This window comes from Egretta garzetta, unplaced genomic scaffold (assembly GCF_000687185.1).
Source record: "Egretta garzetta isolate BGI_Z169 unplaced genomic scaffold, ASM68718v1 scaffold220, whole genome shotgun sequence".
Taxonomy (NCBI): domain Eukaryota; kingdom Metazoa; phylum Chordata; class Aves; order Pelecaniformes; family Ardeidae; genus Egretta; species Egretta garzetta.
This window is the reverse complement of record NW_009258414.1, coordinates 6,652,128-6,674,414: the sequence shown is the minus strand read 5'-3', so window position 1 is coordinate 6,674,414 and position 22,287 is coordinate 6,652,128. Positions and strand designations below refer to the sequence as shown.

Here is a 22,287-nt window from a genome sequence, read left to right as displayed (position 1 = left end):
ATATTTTACTAGGCTGTCCACAGTATTTTCAGAGATGATCAGATTGGTTCATTCATATTTAATAGTGCATTAGCAGCAGCAGCAATCTGGCATTTATTATGCAGGATTTTACTGAAGCTCTTCAAACAGATATTTTGCTGTAGATGTATGCTGTTATCTCTTACAGTCCGCTTCAAGAAAATATGGGTATTTCTAGATGGTGTATTTTCATTTTTGTGGGTTCGTTAGACTAGATTTCAGTGTACTCTAAGGAGGACTAAGTTGTTTGTAGCGCTCAGGAAAGCCTATTACAGTTTTGTATACTCAGTTGCTCAATGGGGAGCTCCTACCTTTGCCAGCTTTCAGCAAGGTACATAGGAGATCTCCCTGCTTTAAGTGTAAGGGCAACATTTCACTACTTTTCATCAGCTAAGATAATCTTATTTGAATGGTAACCATCTTTGGTAGTCACATTTGCTTGGATATTTTAACTGAACCAATTACCAGAACAAGTAAAAGGCAAGGCTTTTAGTAGTAAATAGCATTTAATGCAGCAACAAGAGTTACTTGTAAAAAATCCTAATTATGGTGGAAGGTAAGAGACAGGACAGCCTATATAAGTGAAAACTTTTAAGTGTGTGGCATTTATATTGTATTGTAGGCAGTTTTGCCATAATGTATTCTCTGCTTGAGCGTGGGTTAACTGTGGCAATGTTTTATTCCAAACCCAAGCATGTCACAGAATTACCAGCTGCAAAATCAGAAAGAGTGCTTAGCATTCTTTGATTTTCAGCCCTACCATCATTACAGTGAGCATTATGAAAATTCATGTACTGATTTAGTGATCCACTTTTGACTCTATATAGGCTGCCTGTACCTTCATATGCTTGATAGTTTGGAAATAAATCTTTGCCATTAATAATCCTACTGTGTATGTTCACCATGTTCTGGCAGCAGGCTGATTCTCCTTTGGATATGAGGAACGCTTTGGGTATCAGGAATGCTTAAGAGAAAAGAAGAAAAAGTAGGCATGTAGATCTACATGGTCCTGCTCTGGGGAAAATGTCTTTCTGACCTTAGGTTAGACAACTAAGCAGGTGATGAACAAGACTCCTCAGATGTTTTAATATTACTGTGGTATTATCAATCCCCTCCAAACTTACTAGTTATTACCAGGGTAACTTGATCACTTAAGGGTTTTTTGCTTGCTTCAAGTGGTAAATCATCTGTTATCCATAGTAGAAATGGCCTGGTGAAAGATGGCAAATGATTCTGTATGTGGGTACACCAGGGGGGGATATGCGAAGGAGGGAAGTGGCAAAATACATGCTTGTCCCCTGAACATTTTAAAGTTTTCTTAGCAATGCATGCTGTTAGAACATACCTGCTTTGCAGCTCATGTGGTTAGACAGACCCAGCAGACTTCCTGTCTTGTATATGTGCAGCATGCATCAGTTTTGTAACACTTCTCTGAAGTCACGTGTGATCAGATATCTTACAGTATGGCTACAGTAGTGATATTAAAACACACAAACATTATACTTCATAAAAAAAAAAATCTGTTTCTTATCTGGCTATTCAGAAAGCATTTAGAGTAAAAGAGTTTTCAAGTGTGAATTTCTGCATTTATAAATCAATACACATTCATTTTAAACATACTTTTTAAATTTCAAGATGAGAAACTTTTTTAGCTGTGGGAAAACTTTTCCGTCATAAAGCTTGGTTTAAAGTCGCAAAAACAGTCTGAAGTTTTTATTTCTAATCCTGAATCACTTACTACTAAAATACAATGTTCATTTCCAGACCTCAGAGGAATAACGAGTGTAGTAAAATGAAGTTATGTAAAGCTATGTAAGAATCATATTAAAGAAAGTTTTGATGCCACGTTCATCATTGTTCTTAAAATCCTCTACAGTTCATTCTTCTGAAATCCTGTATTCTTTATTGCAGTATTTCTCTTTTACACTTTATGTCCTTTCAAATATTAACGTTTTTGCAAACATTGACATTCTAACACATTTTTAGCTCCCTTCTTAAAGAGCTTTGATCACAATTGTACAGCAGCTTAAACTATATTATAAGTGCAGATGCAAGTTGCTTTAAACACGTTCTTCACTGTGACATAACATTTAGTTAGAAATAGAAATAAATTTTCCATTTCCTTTTCCTTAGAGTTACAGAATGACTACTGTGGTTTCTTTCTGTGACTTCTTTCGCTGCAGATACTGCTATGTTGGTTGCACCAAGGAAGTATGGTCTTTAGTTGTGCTTAATACTATTTGTTTTTCTTCTGCAGAGAGCAGGGGACACTGTCAGTGGAGATACAGAAAGGTAATTACTTCTCTTGTTCTGTATTTAAATATAGACATAATCTACCTATGTATTATACTTACTTATTTACGTTTAGAAATTTAGTTGCAATATTTGAGGGATAAATTTTCAGGTTCTGGTGAGAAAAGCATTAATATGCTTTAGTAAATGTCATAACTTCCGTTTGCTAACTACATCAAATATAAATATACAATTTAAAGGTTGAAAAAATACTTCAGATACAAGATTACTAAAGATTAGTAGGGAGGGAAATTATACTACTACAAAGTAGCAGATGTTTCCCCCATCTTTTTTTACTTTCAAAATTTAGTATTTCAGAATCACTCTGAGGATGAAAAGCATAATTCACATCTAGAGTGACTTTTGGAAATAACAGGCAGAATTTTTCAACAAACATCTAAATGCTAATTCAGTCTGCAGAAAAGTTACTGTTTATATTTGTGGCTCATATTTGATAAATACTAACAATGGAGATTTCAGTTTGTCCCTTACAATTGAATTTAATCAACTAATTCTAATGAATAAAATAGTGATTTTTGTCTTTGTTTCCTTTACAGTTTATCTGATGAAGTATGTTTATATTCTACTGCATCCAATAAGTCATATTAAAATAATAAGTTTGAAATAATAGATACTTGGCTATCACAGAAAGGTCATAATTAAGCTTGATTGGAATCTGTTCGTATGGATAATTTTTCTTTTTACATCTTTTCTTCCTGCATATGGCCTAAACCTACTTAAGAAGCTAAACCATACACTGAATGTAAAATAATGAATTACATTTAGAGTGCTTTCACTAATCTAAAGGATTTACAATCGATTATTTTCTCCAATGGTGTAAATTACAGCTAGAAGTCTGAGGTGCAACAACATTGCCTGTTGATCATCAAACACAAGTCACCTCGTGTCGGATTTTTCAGGATTGTCAGCATTTTTACCTCTTTTTATGTGTATTAAACATGGTAGTTCATTTCAGAGGCAGTTGTAATAGTAAGAATTTGCTGATGTTTCCTCAGCTGTAGGGTGCCGTGCATGTTTAAAATGGCATTCAACTAAATTGAGTAGCACTGCTATCGCAGATGACAGTGAGGTAAAGATGGAGTTTGAAAGACTTTTTCTAAGGTAAAGTTCTACTTCATCATATAAAAGACAGTCTTGCTTCTCTGTTGCCGCCGTTGTAGTAGTCCATTACCCCTTAATTCATTACCTCAGCTAAATATAGATTTTTATTTTTACAGTAAATTAAGTATAGTCCCACTTAGTATTTAGTCCCAATTCAGAGCCAAAGCAGCATCCATCTTGTATAAGGCGGGGGTTATACGCAGGGGAAAAAGTGTGTCATTCTGTCTCTTTTTAAGTTGCAATCAGATTTCCCCTTTTACCCTTACCTCTGATATTGGAGTTTTCAGAACTTACTGTTTTCTGTCAGCCTTATGTATTTGCTGCTTTCCTTTAGTCTCCCCGCTCTGCCACGCCAGGTGCTGTAGTCCTGTTCTTCTCTCATGCTTGTTTCTCCTTTTGGGGTATTTTTTTTTTGTCACTCCCTTTTCTCACCCTCCTTCATTCCAGTATGGCTGCTCCCTCCCTCAGGTCCTTCCTACCTGACTTTCTGCAACAGAAAGAAATCACAGACCCCTCTCAAAATAAAAGTCATACTTCTCACCCCTTTTTTTTCTTCCTTCTCCACACCCATAGTTTCTTGCAGTTGCAAGGAAGAGTTGCAAAGGAATTTTGTTCTTCCGAGATCAAAGCATGCCTGATTATTCTGGGTGGATTGCACATGCTCAGTTTGGCAGGGACATTATCGTCCAGATGGAACAGCCTTGGTGGACAGGACACAAGTGTCTAGCAGACATCTGCCAAGAGATATTTTCCAGGGACATATGACTTGACGAAATTTTGGCAAACTTTTATAGCAAAAGGCTATTCTTTTCTATTCAAGCAAAAGGCTGTTCTTTTACATTCTTTTACAGAATGACTCTCCCTTTCCTAATCCTTCTCCCACACATTTTACATTTCAGGTCCAAAACAGGACCATTTTATATCTTTTCAATATGTTGAAAAATATTTTAAAAGAGGAAGAACAGTATGTTCTTGCTCCTAATAATCTTCTTTTAAGTGGTTTAAACAGCTTAAAACAAAATAAAACTACTTCAGCTTAAAATCAGCTGAGACAGGCACTGGTTGAAGATTTTTATTGCATATAGTTAGGTTTGAGGGATTTGAAGACAAACTGGGTAGATTCACATATTTAGATGAAATAGCATTATGTTCATTAACTGTACAGTTGCCTATGCAGCTTCTGTGATACGATTGCATCCTTTTCATTAAAAAAAAAAAAAAAAAAAAGCCAAAAAGCAGAAGAAAGATGCTTCTTGTACATAGTAGAATGTACCGCATGCTGTAGGGAATATATACCGAAAACACTAGCAGCTATGTGAGAAATTTGAGACTCCAGAAAGTTACTATGAATATCTAGCTTTTAAAACTCTTCAAATGAGCGGAACAAAAAGCATGTCTAGCAGCCTTGGGTTTTGGGGGTTTTTTTTAGCCTTGAGCAGAATAGAAGCTAGGTATTTCTGCATTACAACTCTGGTTTCTTCCAAACTCTTTTGGCACATCTATATCACGTATTTGCCCCAGCACTATGCACAGGGCTAGACTTTCACCATCCATGCTGAGCACCCACACCCCTCATTATAAGGTACTGTCCATCCACACATTAACCTCTGCCCTATCTGACCAATGCAGAAAATCTGAGCTCTACCTTTAAGCAGTCTTGTGGCTAGAAAATCCCAGCCACAGGCAAGTTGTGACTCTTCACTTCTGAGCAGGTGTCATGATTTAGGAAATTACACTCTGTAATTGGCAGTGAAATCACTAAATGTGTGAGTGGTCTGAGGTTTTAGGAAGGTAAGCTAAATTAAATGTTTCTTGAAGAAGAAGCAGCCAATTTGTTTTCCTTTTTACCAGAAGCAATTTACCCTGCTTGTTATTGTTTCACAATGAGAAAGGGGTAACAGGCATCTCACTTGTAGTCCCTGCTGCAGCTTTTCTGCAAGCAAACATCTGACTATATGCTTAGCAGGATTTGTTGTGCTCTTTGATCTTCATTTTCCTCTAGGAGAAATCTTTTTCTAGTAATAGGAAACCTTGACATCTATGGATTCTAGGCATACGTGCATAATGTAACCATGACATAGCTACGGAGACCTTGGGTTTGAAGATCTCACTCTGCTTAGCCAACCACACAGGCCTGCAAGGGCCTGCACAACGGCTAGTTGAATAAACAGTTTTTATGATGATTTGCACTTAGTTTCCATGTGAAAATGCTGCTTGGGTTCTTTCTCATAACACATTTTGTCTTTGTAAATATTAATGCTTAAAAATTGTTTTAATCGTGTTCACAGTGTCATGCTTTGGAAATTATTTTTTCTTTGAGTTGTGTTTAATGCTGGAGAGGTTAGAAGAGATAAATATTTTGAAAATAACTTTTAGTCTTGACATTGTTTTGTCAACTTTGCACTTACACCTGGATTGCAGTGACTGCCGAACAGTACCAATGCAGCTGAGCTAGCTGGCTGATACTTGAAGTATCAATAGCCTGTAGCATAGTTCTCAGCCAGTAGCTGAGCCAGCATGGAACTGAGAAGGGATTTCAAATCTCACTGCAAAATACTCAGTAATTAATTTGCAGTAAGAATTTACTTGTTGTGACAGGAATAGGTTACATAAGCTATGGTGGTTCTAATAACCTAATTATAAGTCATTAATCCAGGCAAGGTGGTTATAATTGCATTCCTATGACCAGATAGATAAATCCAAATTGCTACACATATGTTCTTGTGAACCAGCCATAAGGAAATTTCACATTGTACCTACAATATTTTTCTGCACAAATATATTTCCTAACATGCCAATTCTTTTCTTGCTGAAGTTAATTATGGTGGCCTTGACCCTGAGCTGCAACGAGATTGCACTTGAAGTAATTCAGAATGTGAGATATGAAGGTTGAAGAGCACTTTGCATGCCCCTTGCATCTGGAAATTTACATCTCCCAAGTATCTGCCAAGTAAGAAAGAGCAGGATGATAGATGCCATCTTCTAGTTGTTCTTAGCTGCTGTGGATGGGTGGAGTTGCTACTCAAGCTCTCTGTGCCTTGAATCACCATACGCTTCTAAGTATCCAAGTGGCAGCAGGGACTAGCAGTATATTTTTGAATGCAGGCTTCACTGTTGTCCATCATGTTTAACAGCTTTGAAATTATTTCTTGATCATCTGTGCTGTGTACTTGAGATCGTACATTTATGGAACCTTATGAAACAGGAGCCATCCTACAGAGGGCTAGCAAGGAAAACTCTCAGAATAGTCTGTTTATGGACTACATCAACTTGGAATTCCACATAGGTCGCCAGTCAGAATGCTCAGAGCATGTTGTACCATGACAGAACATGAAATATGCTGCCCAGTAATTTATACCCAGTTATCTCTGTTCCAGGAGTGAATTCTGGCAAATAGCTGTCTTTTTTTACCTACCGGAAAATTTTATAGATTAAAAAATTATTGCAGATTGGAATTGTCAAAAGATAAGTTTGGATTGCTCTGGTCAAATAAACAAATACAAATCAAAGAAATTATTAATATTGGATATTATCATTTAATCAATGGTAAATACATATTAGCATATGTTTTGTTATAGTTTTGTAGCATATTAGTTTGTTATAACTATAATGATTTTATATTACTTCTAGTTTATAAACCTATTCATTACTGCCAGAGTAAGAGCTTAAAAACATCAACAATGTAGATTGTGACTATTACAGATACCAGAGATGAGGTGAAAGGTGAGAAACACTCAAAGGAATTATTCTTGTTTCTAGACTGTATTCATTCAATAGGATTTATTATCTGTATCCTGTCACCTGGGGAGAAGCCAGGATGATAGCAATCTAATAAGATACATCAGTTTGTTCTGACACAGCTATAACTTTCATTTAGTGATGGATTTAAGGACCCTGAAGGTAATAGAAAGAGAATTGGGATGTTATAATTAAAAGCACTGATAATGTGTAAGAGCCATTTTATTCGATCTTCTTCCCAAGCATTGCTTATGTGATCAAGGGATGCTTAATTTGTACGCAGCTGGTTAAAATCAGTCCTTGTTTTCAGTAGATACTCTAGAAATTTTACAAGCTAAACCACTATTCCTTACTAGAGTTTATGGAACAATTAGACGTGTTGTTACCTTTCTGTGGTAGAAAATGAAAACATTTTCCTCAGAAGGAAACGAGGAGTCAGTGTCAACGTGGAGGTGGTATTCACAGCTGCACTTGTTAAGCGATACTTGTTTCACGAAGAAATAACAAGTCACTTCTGTTTGCTCTAAGAGGAATTTTTGTATGAACAGAAAATGCAGGATACTCAGAATTCTGTTGATGCTCTTAAATGGATTTAACTGCTCTGACAGCAAAAGTGCAGAAATGTATGCAGCTACACTGTTGATTTCGCATAGTCAGTGTTTGGTAGGTGGCAATTCTCAGCATTCATTAGAAATCTTTTACCAGGTATGTCTTTACATTCTGACTGGTTACGGCTTTTATCAAATACATCAAACTGGAATATAGTACTTCTGCTATGCCCCATACTTCTAGGTTTTTTCCATTCTAATTTGTTTTCTAGAGATTCATTACTGCTGTTTTCTAATCATGCAACACTGTTCCTCATTTTAAATCCTGATTACAAATGTTATCACTAGACTTGCATTTCATTTGCATGTCCTTGAAGATGCGAGTTGGAAGTTACCACACCTACTCAAGTCCTTTATATTCTCTGTGTTTTGCTTCCACCTAAGTCAAAGTCATTTCCATCTCTTTTTAGCTCATTCTTGTTAACCTTTCTGCTTGAGCTCTATCTTCAACGTCATCCTTCTGGTTGAACACTGAGTCAGTGTGCATCTAGTACTGAGATCAGAGATAGACTGTATTTAATCCTGATCTGTGCTTGCTTCTTAGTACCTGTATTTCTCTCCCTTTTTATATTTGTTTCGTTTTGGTTACAAGGTATAATTTAGTCAAAGTTCTGAAGAACAGATAAGGAGGGAGGCAACCTCTTTATGCATAGACATATGACACGCAGCAAGGCAGAGCATATCAAAACTCATAACAGACATGGCTAAAGCCCTTTATATTTCTGCCAAATAGGAATACCTCAGAAATCCATTTGAGGAAAATTGTATGATAGAATAAATATTTTAGAATGAGCTTTATTACAAAATTAAATTTCATTTAAACTGGCAGTTATTTGCGTAGTATTTTGTCTTTAAAAATCGTATTATGCAATGAAGGTTTCTGCAAACATCCTGGAAAAATTGATTTGTTATTGTTCTCTTAAATTGGTAGAAGTTACTCATAAGTCATGGGTCCTCCTTTTTCTAGATTCTGCAGTTTGTTTCAAAACCAGGGTTTTACAAGAACAAGAGAACAAGCATTTAGTAGAGGATCAACTGTTTTACTTGATTTGAGAAATATCAGTCCAGGCCATTATAACCGTATCGCCGCTCATGCCTTTTCCCCACCCCCCTTCATTCTTTTGCCTTCCACTTCTGTAACCAACTGTGTTCCTAAAAAGAAAGGTGAAGAATAACTCAACCAAATATGATCCAGAGTATTTCAACCAGAAGAGACAACATACTAGGGTTCCTCCATGTCTAAATTAATTGGTTCTGTCACTTTCACACAGATAATTTACTTGTCTAAAGAGAAGAAAAGATCGGTATTTTTTCTTCCGTGATCTGTAGATCTGAATTTTTGAGGAATAATTAGATGATTCGGGGAGGAGTATTTGATAGATATAAAATCTTTAAAAAAAAAAAAAAAAAAAAAAAAAGAAAAAAAAAAGAAAAAAACCCAAACCTGCAGACTGTTGAAAACAGTTCCTAAATAAAAAAAATTAAGCTCATTGTACATTAGAACACCTATTCCTGAACTTCCATGAGATTTCAAAAGCCTGATTGCAGGCTGCTTCTGTAACTTTACAACATTTTTGCTAGTAAGAGTCTGTGATTACTGTAAGGGGACACATTATTGTGTTTGCATGGAAGCAAATACAACTTGACTAAGGACTTTTCAGATAAAAACACAGATGTATTCTTCATCATGTATATTGGCTGAGAGAAAGAACGGGAGCATTGGAACCGATACTTTCCAGATGGGTCAAAGCCATGATTAAAGAAACAGACCCGAAATCGGGGGAAATGCCCAGCAGGACAGAAGTGCACTTATGGCATTCTCATGGGCAGACAGCAATGGAGCATTAATGACAAAATCTGCCTTGCAGCAGTTTGGGCGTCTGTCCATTCCTTTACCAAATGTTGGAAGTTGAACTTTCTTTGTTTTCAATCCTTGTTTCTTTCCATCCTTGTAATCTACAGACAGCTCAGAACTTCAAAGTCTTGCCTATTAACTTTTATGATTTTAATTTTCATGTTATGCACCCCATCTTTTCAGTGCAGTCTGGAAAGTTCCTTTGACTCAGGTCTAATAGGTGCTTTTAACTGACAATGCAGTAGTTGTTTCTACTGCTAAAATTGATTTCTCGTAGCAATGGAAATCAGCAAATGAGAAAATGCCACTTCCTGTCTTGCTGACGTAAGACAGATATGATTATTATGACCTGCAGAATTTAGGAATATGTTAAAAATGTCCACGATCCTTTTATTCCTTTTTAATTTTTCCCCTCAATCCTTTCCCATTCTTGGGAAATAAATTCTATTTATGTGACATATGGAAAAACATCCACATTTTCAAGGTTTTCCCACTTCTCCTTTTCCTTACTTTTGAAAACATGAGGGGAAGTTGTGTGTCTAAGAATTTCTGTGCTAGATCAGACACAGTTGGCCCTGATTCAATGTCCTGTTTCTATCAATGGCCAATACTCTTTGTATTAGGAAAGGCCTCTGATGATGCTTCCCTGCTTTGTTCTCTGGCCTTTAGAGAATTCCAGGAGGATACTCAGATATACCAGAGAGAGTATTTCTGCATTTCAAAGTCTGGGTAAATTTTTGGTACCCATAGCATCCTGTAGCAAAATGGTACAGAACTCTGCTGCAGGATGCTGTGAATACCAAAGATTTTAATTGTGTGAGTTAATGAATGAAGGTTCAAAACAAAAGTGGCTAATTGCTAATTTTATATAGCTTATATAGCCCCTTTACTCAAGGAGACATTGAGTATATATTCCCTATTTGCTCTCTTCAGAACACTCCTGAGTTCATAAACCTCCACAGCATTGCCCTCGGTTGCCTTGAGAGACAGCTGAGTTTCTTCTGTTTCCCTCTATCCTCTTTGATGCTAAGGAATCAGAACTGTATGCTATTAAAAATTTTGGAGGACCACTGCTATGTCTGTACCTACCTAACAGCCTTCACCATTGTAGTGTTTCAAAAGGATTTAGGAATACAACTGCTACTCACTATGTAGAGACAAATTATTGTATACGTAGTATTTATATGAGAAAGCTATGCAGAAAATGTCCCCTTAATAAGTGAAAAATTCACAAACAGGCATACTGAATTGGGACTCTCTCGGGCTTTTCCCTTTCTAACCTAAAATATTTTGCAGTGCCAATGTGCCAGGACACTAATCCCACATCTTCAGAAAAGTGAAACTTTGCCTGGACCTTCTCCAGGGATTTAGAACTTCAAACTGCACCCTGCCATAGCCTTTCTGCAAATTGAGCAGTATGCCTGTTTCTTTAATACAGGGATCTTGATGTTAAAAAGCATGACAGCTAAACTGTAGCAGTAGTTGGAGCCCACATCAAAGTTAGTTTGGGAAAGTTTCATAGAATCATAGAATGTTTTGGGTTGGAAGGGACCCCTAGAGGTCATCTAGTCCAACGCCCCCGCAGGAGCAGGGACACCGCTAACTAGATCAGGCTGTTTCCTTGGTGTTTTGTTGCTAAGAGTTTCTGTTCTTTACATGAGGATTTCTGGGCCCACGGAAAATGGTCACCACACCTCCTTCCAATAGCAAACGTAACCGTTGCATTCCTTTTTTGCCAGCCAAGAAGATACTGTTGGGAGATCAGGACTGCAAAAATACTATGTTTTTCTGATGATCTAAATTTTCTAATTAACTGCTAGATAGCTGTGGTGTTATGAATTTCCTGTTTTTAAGTGCTTCCGGAATATGAAAGAGGAGGTGGTGGGGAAAGAAAAGAACAAAAGAAGATATTAGACTTTGTCTCTGTACCTAGCAAACATAGCTGATAGTCAGGTCAAGTTTGGCCTGATAGTTACATCTTTATTAATGTCTGAGTGTTTATACACATGCTTACGTATTGCTGAAGTTAAGATACCTGAAAAGTAACTCAAAGGAAGACACTTACTAAGCAATTTGGGTTATCCTGGATTTGATTCTGAAATTACATGTGAATTTACTCTTAAAATCGCTAAATGATTTGTTTTTATTTCTGCCTTTTTCATGTTTAAAAACACTAATTCTTTCCCATTTTAGCCTGGACAGCAGGTAGCAGGAATCCACTATACCTATGTCAAATGTTGATGCTGAAAGAAATGCGCAAATAAGGGTTAGCCCAGCAACAAAGAATGAGCGATTTAAATGTCCTAAGACTCTATTCCCTAGGAGAGAAGAATTGTGTTGGTTGCTGCTCTTAGCTGCTGATCAGGGTTCAGTATTTTTAGGCCAGCGATTGAATCGGAACCAGATATTCTCAGATGATTTAGGTGTTCTTCAGTCAGAGTATTAAGAATGCTTTTGTGTTTCTTAATAACATTAGCACTGTTCATTGAAAACAAAGGCTGAATTTCCAAAGGGCGCCCCATTTTAAGTGCTGTATTTTAAATACCTTTGATACATGATTACATCTGTAAGCATACATTTGGAAGCGCACAGAGTGTATGTGCATATGCACTACTTAGTTTGGGGTTTTTTTTCTGTAGTTATTTAACGTCTTTCTTCCTCTCTGTCCTAGATATGCAAGTTCTGCCACTGACCGTCAAGGAAGCACATCCATGAGGAAGGTAATGATTTACAAATATGCTTTAAATAAAACCAAAAAATCCCCAACAGTTCAATTCATTGTCATATTTTTAAAAGATACTTAAGATATCACAAACCTTGAAATTTGTCCGTATTATGAAACAAACGAAAATAAAAAGCTAGGAATGATTTCCGTATTCAGAGAATTGGCTACTGCAACTGCAGCAGGTCCAAGTGTGTGCAATACTTGTAGTTAAGATTAGTAGGAACCTTAGTATGTGTTCTAAGGTATGTGCTACTTTTGAGAAGAGAATCATAGAAAATGTCTAGGTTGGAAGGGGCCTCTGAAGGGAAAGTTGCCCTGAAGGTAAAGAAAATTTTAAAAATTCTTAAATTGTATGAATGCTATGATAGGGAGATATGGGGTTAAGATTTTCAAAGATTTTTGTGGTACCAGTTTTGAAGGTCTTCAGTGGAAAATATCGAGACGTTATTTTATTATTTAGCATTTTTCAAATATTTCATACAGACAAACAACAGAACCTTCATTTATAGGATGTCTGTTTCTTCATCCCAATTTAGCACTTTTTTCACTACGTAGGTGCTAAATAACTTTTGAAACTTGCCAGATGTCGTTCTGCCTCCCAAATATTTACAAAGTGAGGCTAAAGACCAGTGGCAATAGGAGAAGATGCATGACTAAGTTTTCTGCAGTTTGTGAAAACCTGCAGTTGTGTTTATTGATGTGCTATATCTCCCAATCCCTACCTTGCCTGCTGCCTCCACTGGAAAACCCTTGGACCTGGGGCTGTTCGCAGGGACCCTGCTATTGCAAGTAATCTGATACACACAACCTGAGGAAATCAGCACTATGTGCCCTCTGATTTGTGTCTTTTGCTAGTGAATGCACCAACAGCTGTGTTTGGAACTTGTTAACGGTTTTCATTAAAAATTCCTAAGGCTCAAAATAGCAGATACGCATGCAACCTGGTTTGCAGTAATAGGCTTGGTTCCCATCAGCCTGACAGGTAACCGAATCTCTAGTCTCCAGGGCATTTTTTTAAACATAGCATAACTTTTCATTTGGTGATACTCCTCCTACTACACTGTGATTATTTTGAGGTCTCATTAATTTAGCTTCATGTAGCACAGACACCAGTCTATATCTTTTTTTTTTTTTTTTTCTTTTTTTCTTTTTTTCCAGGGTCTGCTTCTTGTTGGGTTGAGGTGGGAGGGCGTGCATTTTGTTTGACATTCTACTTTGTGTTGTGGTTTTGAGATGAGACCTGAAATGCTAACAACCACAGTATGTTCTCATATCATGTGTTTTTTCCCATAGCAACTCTGAGTCATTTTGAAGTTGCAAGTTCTGACTGTTTTCTTACAACATTACCACAAAGTTAATTATATAGTAGTGTCTTTATCTCTCAGAATATGAAGCTTGAATTCTGTAAGTTAGCAGTGCTAATTAACTACTGATTCCCAAGGTATTGCAAACCTTTCACTTTCTCTAGTTTTCATACTTTGAATACATTGTATGTGTGCATAAACAGAACATAGTAAGACTAATTAACTTTTGTTTTTAGAAGAGCTAATATTTTCAGCTCTCCTTGATTTGTTGTGCTTATACTTTCATTATTTTAAAAACTTTTATATCGAAGGATGCATACCAGTTTCTGGTGAGTATCCTAATGCATATAACCTCCAGTTTTTGCATTTTTCTTGCAGTTCTTTAAATTTAATCACATATGAAAACTGTAATTTAATTACAGGGTTTTATTTCATCACTATATTTTTTAGCCTAAACTGTGGACAGATTTGGTGATCTCTTTTTGAGAAACAGATACCTGCTCTCTCCTAATGCAATTTTATACAGAAAGAGGAACACTGAACAGATTGTTTCAGTCACAGTCACCACAGAACTCCAGTTGGCACAATATGACTGACCAGTACTGCTGCTGTGCAGATGCAATACATCAATTAAAATGTTGCTGTACATCTTTAATACTATCTCACAGACTTACTTTTGCTTTTTCATTTTCCGACTGTTTTTTACTGTTTCCCTCTAGCACAGGAGCAAGCATTAATCTTTGTCTTCTCTAGCGCTCAAAACAAAGAGATAAATTTGCAGCTATCAAGTAAATGGAGAATATGTACTGTCTTATGGTGATACAACGCATATATACACTTACAGAGCTTGTCACTTGTCAAAATTACAGTATTTTTGTGAAGCATTCATATGCTGTGGCTGACTGGGCGAACCATCTGAGATAAACAGAACACAGAAAGCTGGTGTTCTCTGAACCAGCTCTCTTGGGAGTCAAGAATTGCTGATTTCTGCAAGTCACTAGAAAATGTTCATGCTGTTCAACGCTGTAAACTGGCTCCATTGCAGAAAGGTTACAAATAGGTCTGTGCATGTGCAAGCCAACTCCCCCCTCCTTTGGTTCTCCAATAGCTGGAGTCTTGTTTTCCGCTGTTGCTTTTCTACAGTGCTTAAGCTGTAGTCCTTCATTACCCTAAATATTAATTTAAATATTTTTTAATTCTAATTATAATCCTCAATTATTTTAAATTTTAATATTGTGACATTTAAACATGTATTTAATATGTTGTACCACAGTTGTTAATAAGGACTTTCGTAGCATATGTTTGCTTTTTGACCACCCGGTGAGGAGCTGCCGTAAGGTAGGATAAGCAGTCAGATGATCTGTGGGAGAAGATAATTATCTGTACTCAAACCACTAGGAGATATCCCTGCCAGTAACTAAGGTGCCCTTCTTCTAGGCCCTCTGCTGAGTGTTATCTGTCACACAGGAAAAATCAAGAAAATTAAAAAGATGGCCCTTCCTGTGCTACCCTTTGCCTGGATCTGTTGGCTTATCACGCTGTGAATGCCAGCTGGTTTTTCTACTGGTAATGGCAACATCAGTTGCATCAGGCAGCTACTGCGTTGTGTTGACCTGTAATTTTTCCCCTAGCATTTACATTTTTGCAGTAAATCCTTACCATCTTTTCAGTTGTATCCCTGTTTTTAAAAGGGTTAAATAATGAGGTGGTTTTAGGTTTTTCTTAAGAATCTGTAACGATTTTACAATGTGGCCACAGAAGAAAGAATTTTTTTCTCCTAAGAGTTGTTCTGTCAACCTACCAACCTAACAAACTTAATTGTACCTTAAGGTTGGAAACGGTTAAAGAATGTGACTTCAGCATGTGATTGAACACGTGACTTTGCACATTAACTGTATAATGTTTGTGGTGGATATATCTTTTTGAATGAATATTTGTGTAACTACCTCATGTATACTTATAACACACTTCAAGTATCATTCATTTTATTAGGTCATTTATATGAATTTATATCCTTAGTTTTCAAAATATTACATAACCATTGATGCAAAGAATCCTTAATGATTTGATTGCAATGGTAATAAATAACTGGAAAAAAAGGGATTTTAATTTGAAGATTTAGCACTGTGTTGTTATCTTTATGATGCTTATAACAGTAGTAAGAGGAAAAATGACAAAAATGAGATCCTATGATAACTGATCCTATGATAACTAACCCTAAGATAACAGTGGAGGTGATAGTTTCATATTATTGCTAGTAACTGCACTGGTTTTTCATATTTGTTTTTTTCCCTTGCAGTCATTCCATTACGCTTCCCTCAGGGTAAAAAGCAGAAAATGGTCAAAAGGTAACTTATTTAAGTTAACGTTCTGAAACTAGAAAATTAGACTTCTCTGACAATAACTGATCTGGATCAAATGGCAAAGTTCAACTTAATTCAAATATTTCTAAATTTGATAGTAAACACCAAAGTAAATCACAATATTAAAATACCAAATAAATGTGTTATAAGGTATAATATTGCTACACTTGGTGGCAAAATTTCCTCTGACTTAAGTAGAAGAAAAGTAGTATCTGTGTATTTTGCCATTCCTTCTCCTCTGTTTCTCTATCTATTCATGACCTATTTGAGACTGTTAAAACAATGAACATATGAAAAATAGTTACAGCATAATAAATTTGTATGAAAGTGTATGGCCAGTGAGCTCGCTCTGTTCTGTTTGTTGGTCTAATCTCCTTTCTATGAAAATTTTCCTTTTGTTGTACTATAAGTTTTTAATACTTTTAAACCTGACCAGGACACAGCACAGTATCTTATTCTAAAAAGAGCAAAATGTTAAGAACTTGGTTGTGGAATGCTGCGGAACAAAGGATGGTGTTTTGATGTTATCTAAATTTCTTCACTGTTTCACACCTGTAGGACCAATATAATTCTTGTAGCTATATAGACTTGATTTTTCACAGAAATATTTTAAGGAAATTTCCTATAGAGTCTTTTTCAGGAAAAATGATACCATAATTAAGAAAAAACCCTGTTCTTACAGATATTTACAAGGCACACTAAAATGTTAAGCCTTTCAATTAGGATGTATTGAAATGACAATGACCAGAAAAAAAACGCAAACCCTTTTCCTGGTGCTGTGCCTTTAAACAGGATGCAGTAAAGTTAAAATATTGTTCTTCAGGGTAGGGGAAATGTAAGTGTGTGCATTTTTATGGGAGTGGATGATCTCTCTTTTTTTATTGACTATAAAAACTGAGGTAAAAAATTCCCAGAATTTGACAGGCCTTCTATTGCTAAAAGTAGTAACAGAAGTTATATGGAAGAAGTGGTGTTTACATCTGTGTACAGATTATGTCGTACTCTGAGTTTCTGACTGAGGGCTAAATGAATACAGTTTTACTTTGGAATGATGATCCCCATCTCAATCAGATAAAATTGCAGCCCTAAGAGGAATGAACCCTCTGGAAATTAAATAAACCATTACATAAACCAGGCCCTTTTTGGTTTGTATTCATGCTGAAACCAAAATTGCAGAGCATTGTTGAATTTGGAAATTGTTCATTCAATCTCCTTTCCCTGAAACTGGAGAGGATTTGGCTTGAAGGATTTTGAATTGAATCATCGTTAAACACTAGTAGCCTGTATAGGATAGTTCTTTCACTCTTTTATTCAGTGAGATGTCTCACACTATTGCCGCGTTCTCAGGGAGCTCTCTAACAAGTGGGAGCAGAAGACGGATTTCATGCAAAGACTTGGGGCACGGAGATTGCGAAGGCTGGCTATGGAAGAAAAAGGATGCCAAAGGTTATTTCACACAGAAATGGAAAAAGTACTGGTTTATTCTGAAGGATTCATCCTTGTACTGGTACACAAACCAGAATGTAAGTATATTCTATGTTTGGAGAAAGTCAAAATTAAATTTTAAGCTTTATAATTCTTCTGAATAAAGTCTATTTTTACTTCGTGGTAGGATATGTTAGTGAACTGCAGTGAACTGCCACCTGAATTGCCAGGTCTGGATCAATCTAGCTGGAAATATTTCAACTGAAATTTTTTTTTTTAAAGTCTCCAAAGTCCATGCCCAAACTTAATAAGAGACTGGATGTTCATGGCACTCTTAAAGAAATTCATGACAGTAGTTAATGCTTTTCCACTGATACTATTTATTTGGACGAACACAGTGTTCACACAGAGCTCTCCTTAGTTTCAGTTGTGTGGGGAGATGTATGCAGTGTAACCATTCATCTTAGTTAAGCATTATGTGAAGCAGATGTGAAAAATCTGAATTCGTGGATCTCTTTATCTGAAAGTTATTCTTATATAGATGTTCCTCTTGCTTTTTGCTGAATTAGTCTGGAGTTAGCAGTTTCTCATGTGTAAAACGCTGCTCTTGGCGAAATGCTATTGAAAACCACTGGGCCTACGCCTGTGCAATCTGCATATATGTAGGAAAAAATAATGGAGGGGAGAAGCCAAAAATCGTTAGACTGCTATTCTTCCGTTTGTATGCATCGAGCCTCAGTGCCTGATCCAAACTGTCTGCATACAGCCTGCTTTGATTACTGATATTTTAGTGCATATTTTCCATTTTCTTTAAGAGGACAATTTTACTAGCATAAGTATCCTCAGTTTTAGTATTTTCTCATCAGCCCAAAACAGCATTGCTTCAGGCTGCGGATGATAAAGGCCTTCAGGTTTTGTGTTGCACATTTTGTTTGTTTGACATTGTTACATGCAAGGTGGCAGTCATTCTGTGTCCCACTGATTTTCAGTCTGTTGTTTACAGCCACACCATAATTCATAGTACACTTGCTAATACTTCTCAGAAATCTGACTGGTGTTAATACGCCTCCTTGCTTTTCCTGGTAAATTACTTCAAAAGAAGCAAAAAGTGGCAAGAGATACTTTCTAGTTATTACTTTTCCATCTAATCACTGGTGAGCTCGCTGTAGGAACCTCCTCAGTTATTATTAGCAGGGCAGATGGTCTGCCCAATCGTGACTTTAAAAGGAGGCATCCACGAAACAGTTTTAAAACGTAGACTCTATGATGAAGAAACTGAGAATTCTTCTCTGTAGCTGTTGATGTCTCGAATGCTATGTTAGGTGCTGTATTTGGTGCTGACAGGTTTTCTGTAATCTTCAGCAAAGGGGAATTAGGATGGCTGCAGTTCCTTTAAGAAACTGTCAGTTTAGTTACTTCATAATAGTCACTGATGATGAAGTAAATACATTTTTGGTTTTTTTAAAGTAAAAACATTATGGGGAAAATCTGTTTAGCATTTCAATTGACTGGATGGTTGTTCTTAATGCAAGACCCAAATGGCTAGTGCTCACTTCTCTCTTCTTTAACTCTATGTTCTTCTTCACCGTCACTCTCTCTTCTCTTTTCATAGGATGAAAAAGCAGAAGGGTTCATTAGTTTACCTGAGTTCAGGATAGATAGAGCAATTGAATGCAGAAGAAAACAGTAAGTAATGTGTCAATTACGTTTATAAATTGAAGGATCACTCTTAGAAGTGTACTATATATAGTACAGAAAATTTGCAAAGCCCAGAGAAGAAGTTACAGAGTAAACTTTGAAATCTGTAAACAATACATAACAGATCGACTTAAGCTTTAGTGCTTCTCTTTATTATAAAAGATACAACTTAATGTAAATTCCATGAACTGTCTTACAAAGAATTGGGATAACACTTTGGTCAGCTACCCAGATAGCCCAGTTACAACTTCAGATAAATAAGCAAAGCAAAAAACAATGACTACATTAGCCAAGAGATAAAACTGTCTTAGGCTCAGTATGGTCATCCTGATAAGAATCAAGTGTGCAAGAAACAATTACCATAGGAAAATACCGTAGCAAGGGACAGTGAATATAATCTCCATTTTCTCCTTTATGGACAAAACTTACATACCCAATATTGCGTTATTCTCAACTGCTAAAATATTTAGGTTCCATATGCAAAATGAACATTGTGTTATTGCTTATGTGCGTATTGCTACTACTGCATTATGCTCCCAGGAACAAGCATATGCTAAGCTTTACCACACTTAAGGCGTATTTAATAACAGACACTCATTGGAAATTGCTTGCAAGCAGTGCTGGGATTGGGATTCATAGCTGTCAAACAGCAGGTTTAACAGAGCTGTTCTAATGCTTGGAGACCAGCACTTTGCCAGCATCTCCTGAGTTATTTGCTTGTGTCTTCTGTATGCTGCACCTGGATTTTTAATACTTGCTGCCGTGAGGAGCTACATAGAATAGCATTAAAGATACTCTCTTACTAAAGCTTTCCGAGTTATAACTAAGTATGCTGAATTTTTGTTGTGCTTTTCTGATGACTGAATGCAGTTCTGGTCTGAGGAATATAAGCCCTACAACTATGAATGCGTGTACAGTAAAAATCCTGAAGATATGAATTACAATAGAGACTGCTCATCAGAGAATCAAACTTCTTCAATTGCTTGTTCTTGTCTGGAGGGATTATTACTGTCTAAGAATTAGAAGATGGTGCATTTATACTTCTATTACTCCTTTCAGCGGAGGGTATCACTGTAGAAATTAAACATGAACTGAGCACTATAAATTCCTCTGAGAAATGAGTAGTTATTAATAACGATATTGAACAAAAATATAGGAAAAATAATACCCTTTTGTTAGGATATAAAACACTTAACACATTTCAGTGAATTAACCAAGATCAAACAGAAGGTCATTGTGCACAGCTAGAAATAGCTTCCAGAGCTTTTCTCCAAGCATTATAACACATTTCCTCAGAACGCTTCTTAGAGAACAATTTCTGTAGGGTATATGAACAGGAAAAAGTCTGATTAACTAAAACTTTGCACGCTACTGAAAACTCAGTACCTTCAGGCTTCAAATCCTTTCAAAAAAGAGGTAGGTCCAGGGGTAAAAGTATAATGAAGATGCCTAATAGTGTATTCCCTTTGTTCACTGAGCTGAATTTCCCTTTGATTTCTTCCTTCATGCACTATCATTTATATATTTCCCCCATTATAAAAACTACACCTTACATTTGCCACTGTTTTACCTGCTCCTCTGAAAACTGCAAAGTAAATCCAGCGTTACACTCACTTGCGTTTCGGTATATCCAGCATATATGAATGGGGGGCCCTGCTTGTGTTACAGCCAGCTCCAATCCACAGTGCGCTTCTGAAGCACGTGCCTGTCCTCTTCTATGTTATCTTACCGAGGACAGGACTGAGCATGATTGCCATTGCCTGATTCCACTGGAAAGCTGGTGGTTCTGGTGAGCCTAGGGACAACTGCCTGTGCTTTGATTCTTCTGCATTCCTTTTACAAATGAAATTAAGGGGATAGTGACCCATTTTGACCCAACATGTTCTGGAAAAGTTCTAACTCATAGTTCATTATTCTCTCTGCTCTACTAGAGGGAAACATTTAAGTTAGGATTTGCTTACCTCCTTTTCAGAGAACTAGTGAAAGACAGATTTTACAGGATCAGTTCTCACTTCTTTCCACTTTAGGATATCTTTTTCATTTAATAGTGGGGTTTTTGTAGGTGCTGGAATGTAACCTAAAATTCATTGCAAGCTTGAAATCTGAAAATATAAATCTGGCTGTGTTCTTACTCGCTTCTATTTGATTGAGTCCACTTTAACATTGAAGCAACAGCTAGTAAAGCAGTTACCTTAACAGTTAATAAGGAGAGGGGAAAGAAACCTAGATCTTTCTTTTTTTTTTTTTTTTCTTTTTGGTAGGTTCATTTGTTTTTAAATTAAAATGTCCTGAAAAGTACTCTTAGTATCTTAATGCTTAAAGAAGGCCACTAAAATCACAGTGTTAGTTTTCCTTCTGCTCTCTCAAAAGCAAAACTAAGAACATTTTGGGACTCAGCTTGGATTTCCCCTCAAACTTCTGTTATTTTCAGAACCATCAACATGAAATGTTCAAACCTTATTGAAAAAAAGAATTTGAAGTCTTACTAGAATAATTAATGGATTTGTCTTTTCCACCATTCTGTCAGATGGATAATGCTGTTTTATAGAATGACTATTATTGATGTCCATAGTATACATTGAATGAAATAGCCTTAAGAAAGCTTTCACAAGAATCTATAGTAAATGGATGCATTATTCTGTATGGTTTGATGATCTGCCTCACTAATGCATTTAATGAAGGTACAGTGATTATTATACAAATCATGGCATTATCTCAAACTGGTTTAGCTCTCCAGGCTATATTTGGATGTAGAATGACCTTGTCCCTGCGAGAGGAGGTTTCTTGCGTTAACAATGAAAAAATTTCCACTGCTTTTAGGCAACACCTGCATCTTCATGATTAAACCTGATCACACCGTATTAGAAATCTTGGTTATTTAAGTTTGTGTAATGTGGCATGACATCAATATCATGTTATTTTCAAAGATACTGATAATTATGATGCCCCAGGATGAAGTTGATCCACAAGGCTAAAGATTAATGGAACTATGTATATAATTAATCATTGTTAACTAGTGCTTTGCCTGAACTTTCAAAAATCACCTAGTGATTATTATTCATATTTGCCTGTAGATCTAAAATTATTTCCCTGGAGACTTTTCTGCAGTTCTTAATGCTAGTCTATCTAAATGCTTCTC

General features: G+C 36.4%; 1 protein-coding gene across 1 annotated transcript in view; it reads left to right on the top strand.

Annotated features, from left to right (window-relative positions):
* LOC104130068 (connector enhancer of kinase suppressor of ras 2) overlaps positions 1–22,287 on the top strand; it is a 205,563-nt gene that overhangs the window by 164,133 nt on the left and 19,143 nt on the right. Inside the window, exons 15-19 of the mRNA XM_035898667.1 lie at positions 2,276–2,310; positions 12,305–12,353; positions 15,962–16,010; positions 17,373–17,548; positions 19,063–19,136. Coding sequence (XP_035754560.1) covers positions 2,276–2,310; positions 12,305–12,353; positions 15,962–16,010; positions 17,373–17,548; positions 19,063–19,136 — 383 coding nt within the window. The remainder of the gene's footprint in view (positions 1–2,275; positions 2,311–12,304; positions 12,354–15,961; positions 16,011–17,372; positions 17,549–19,062; positions 19,137–22,287) is intronic.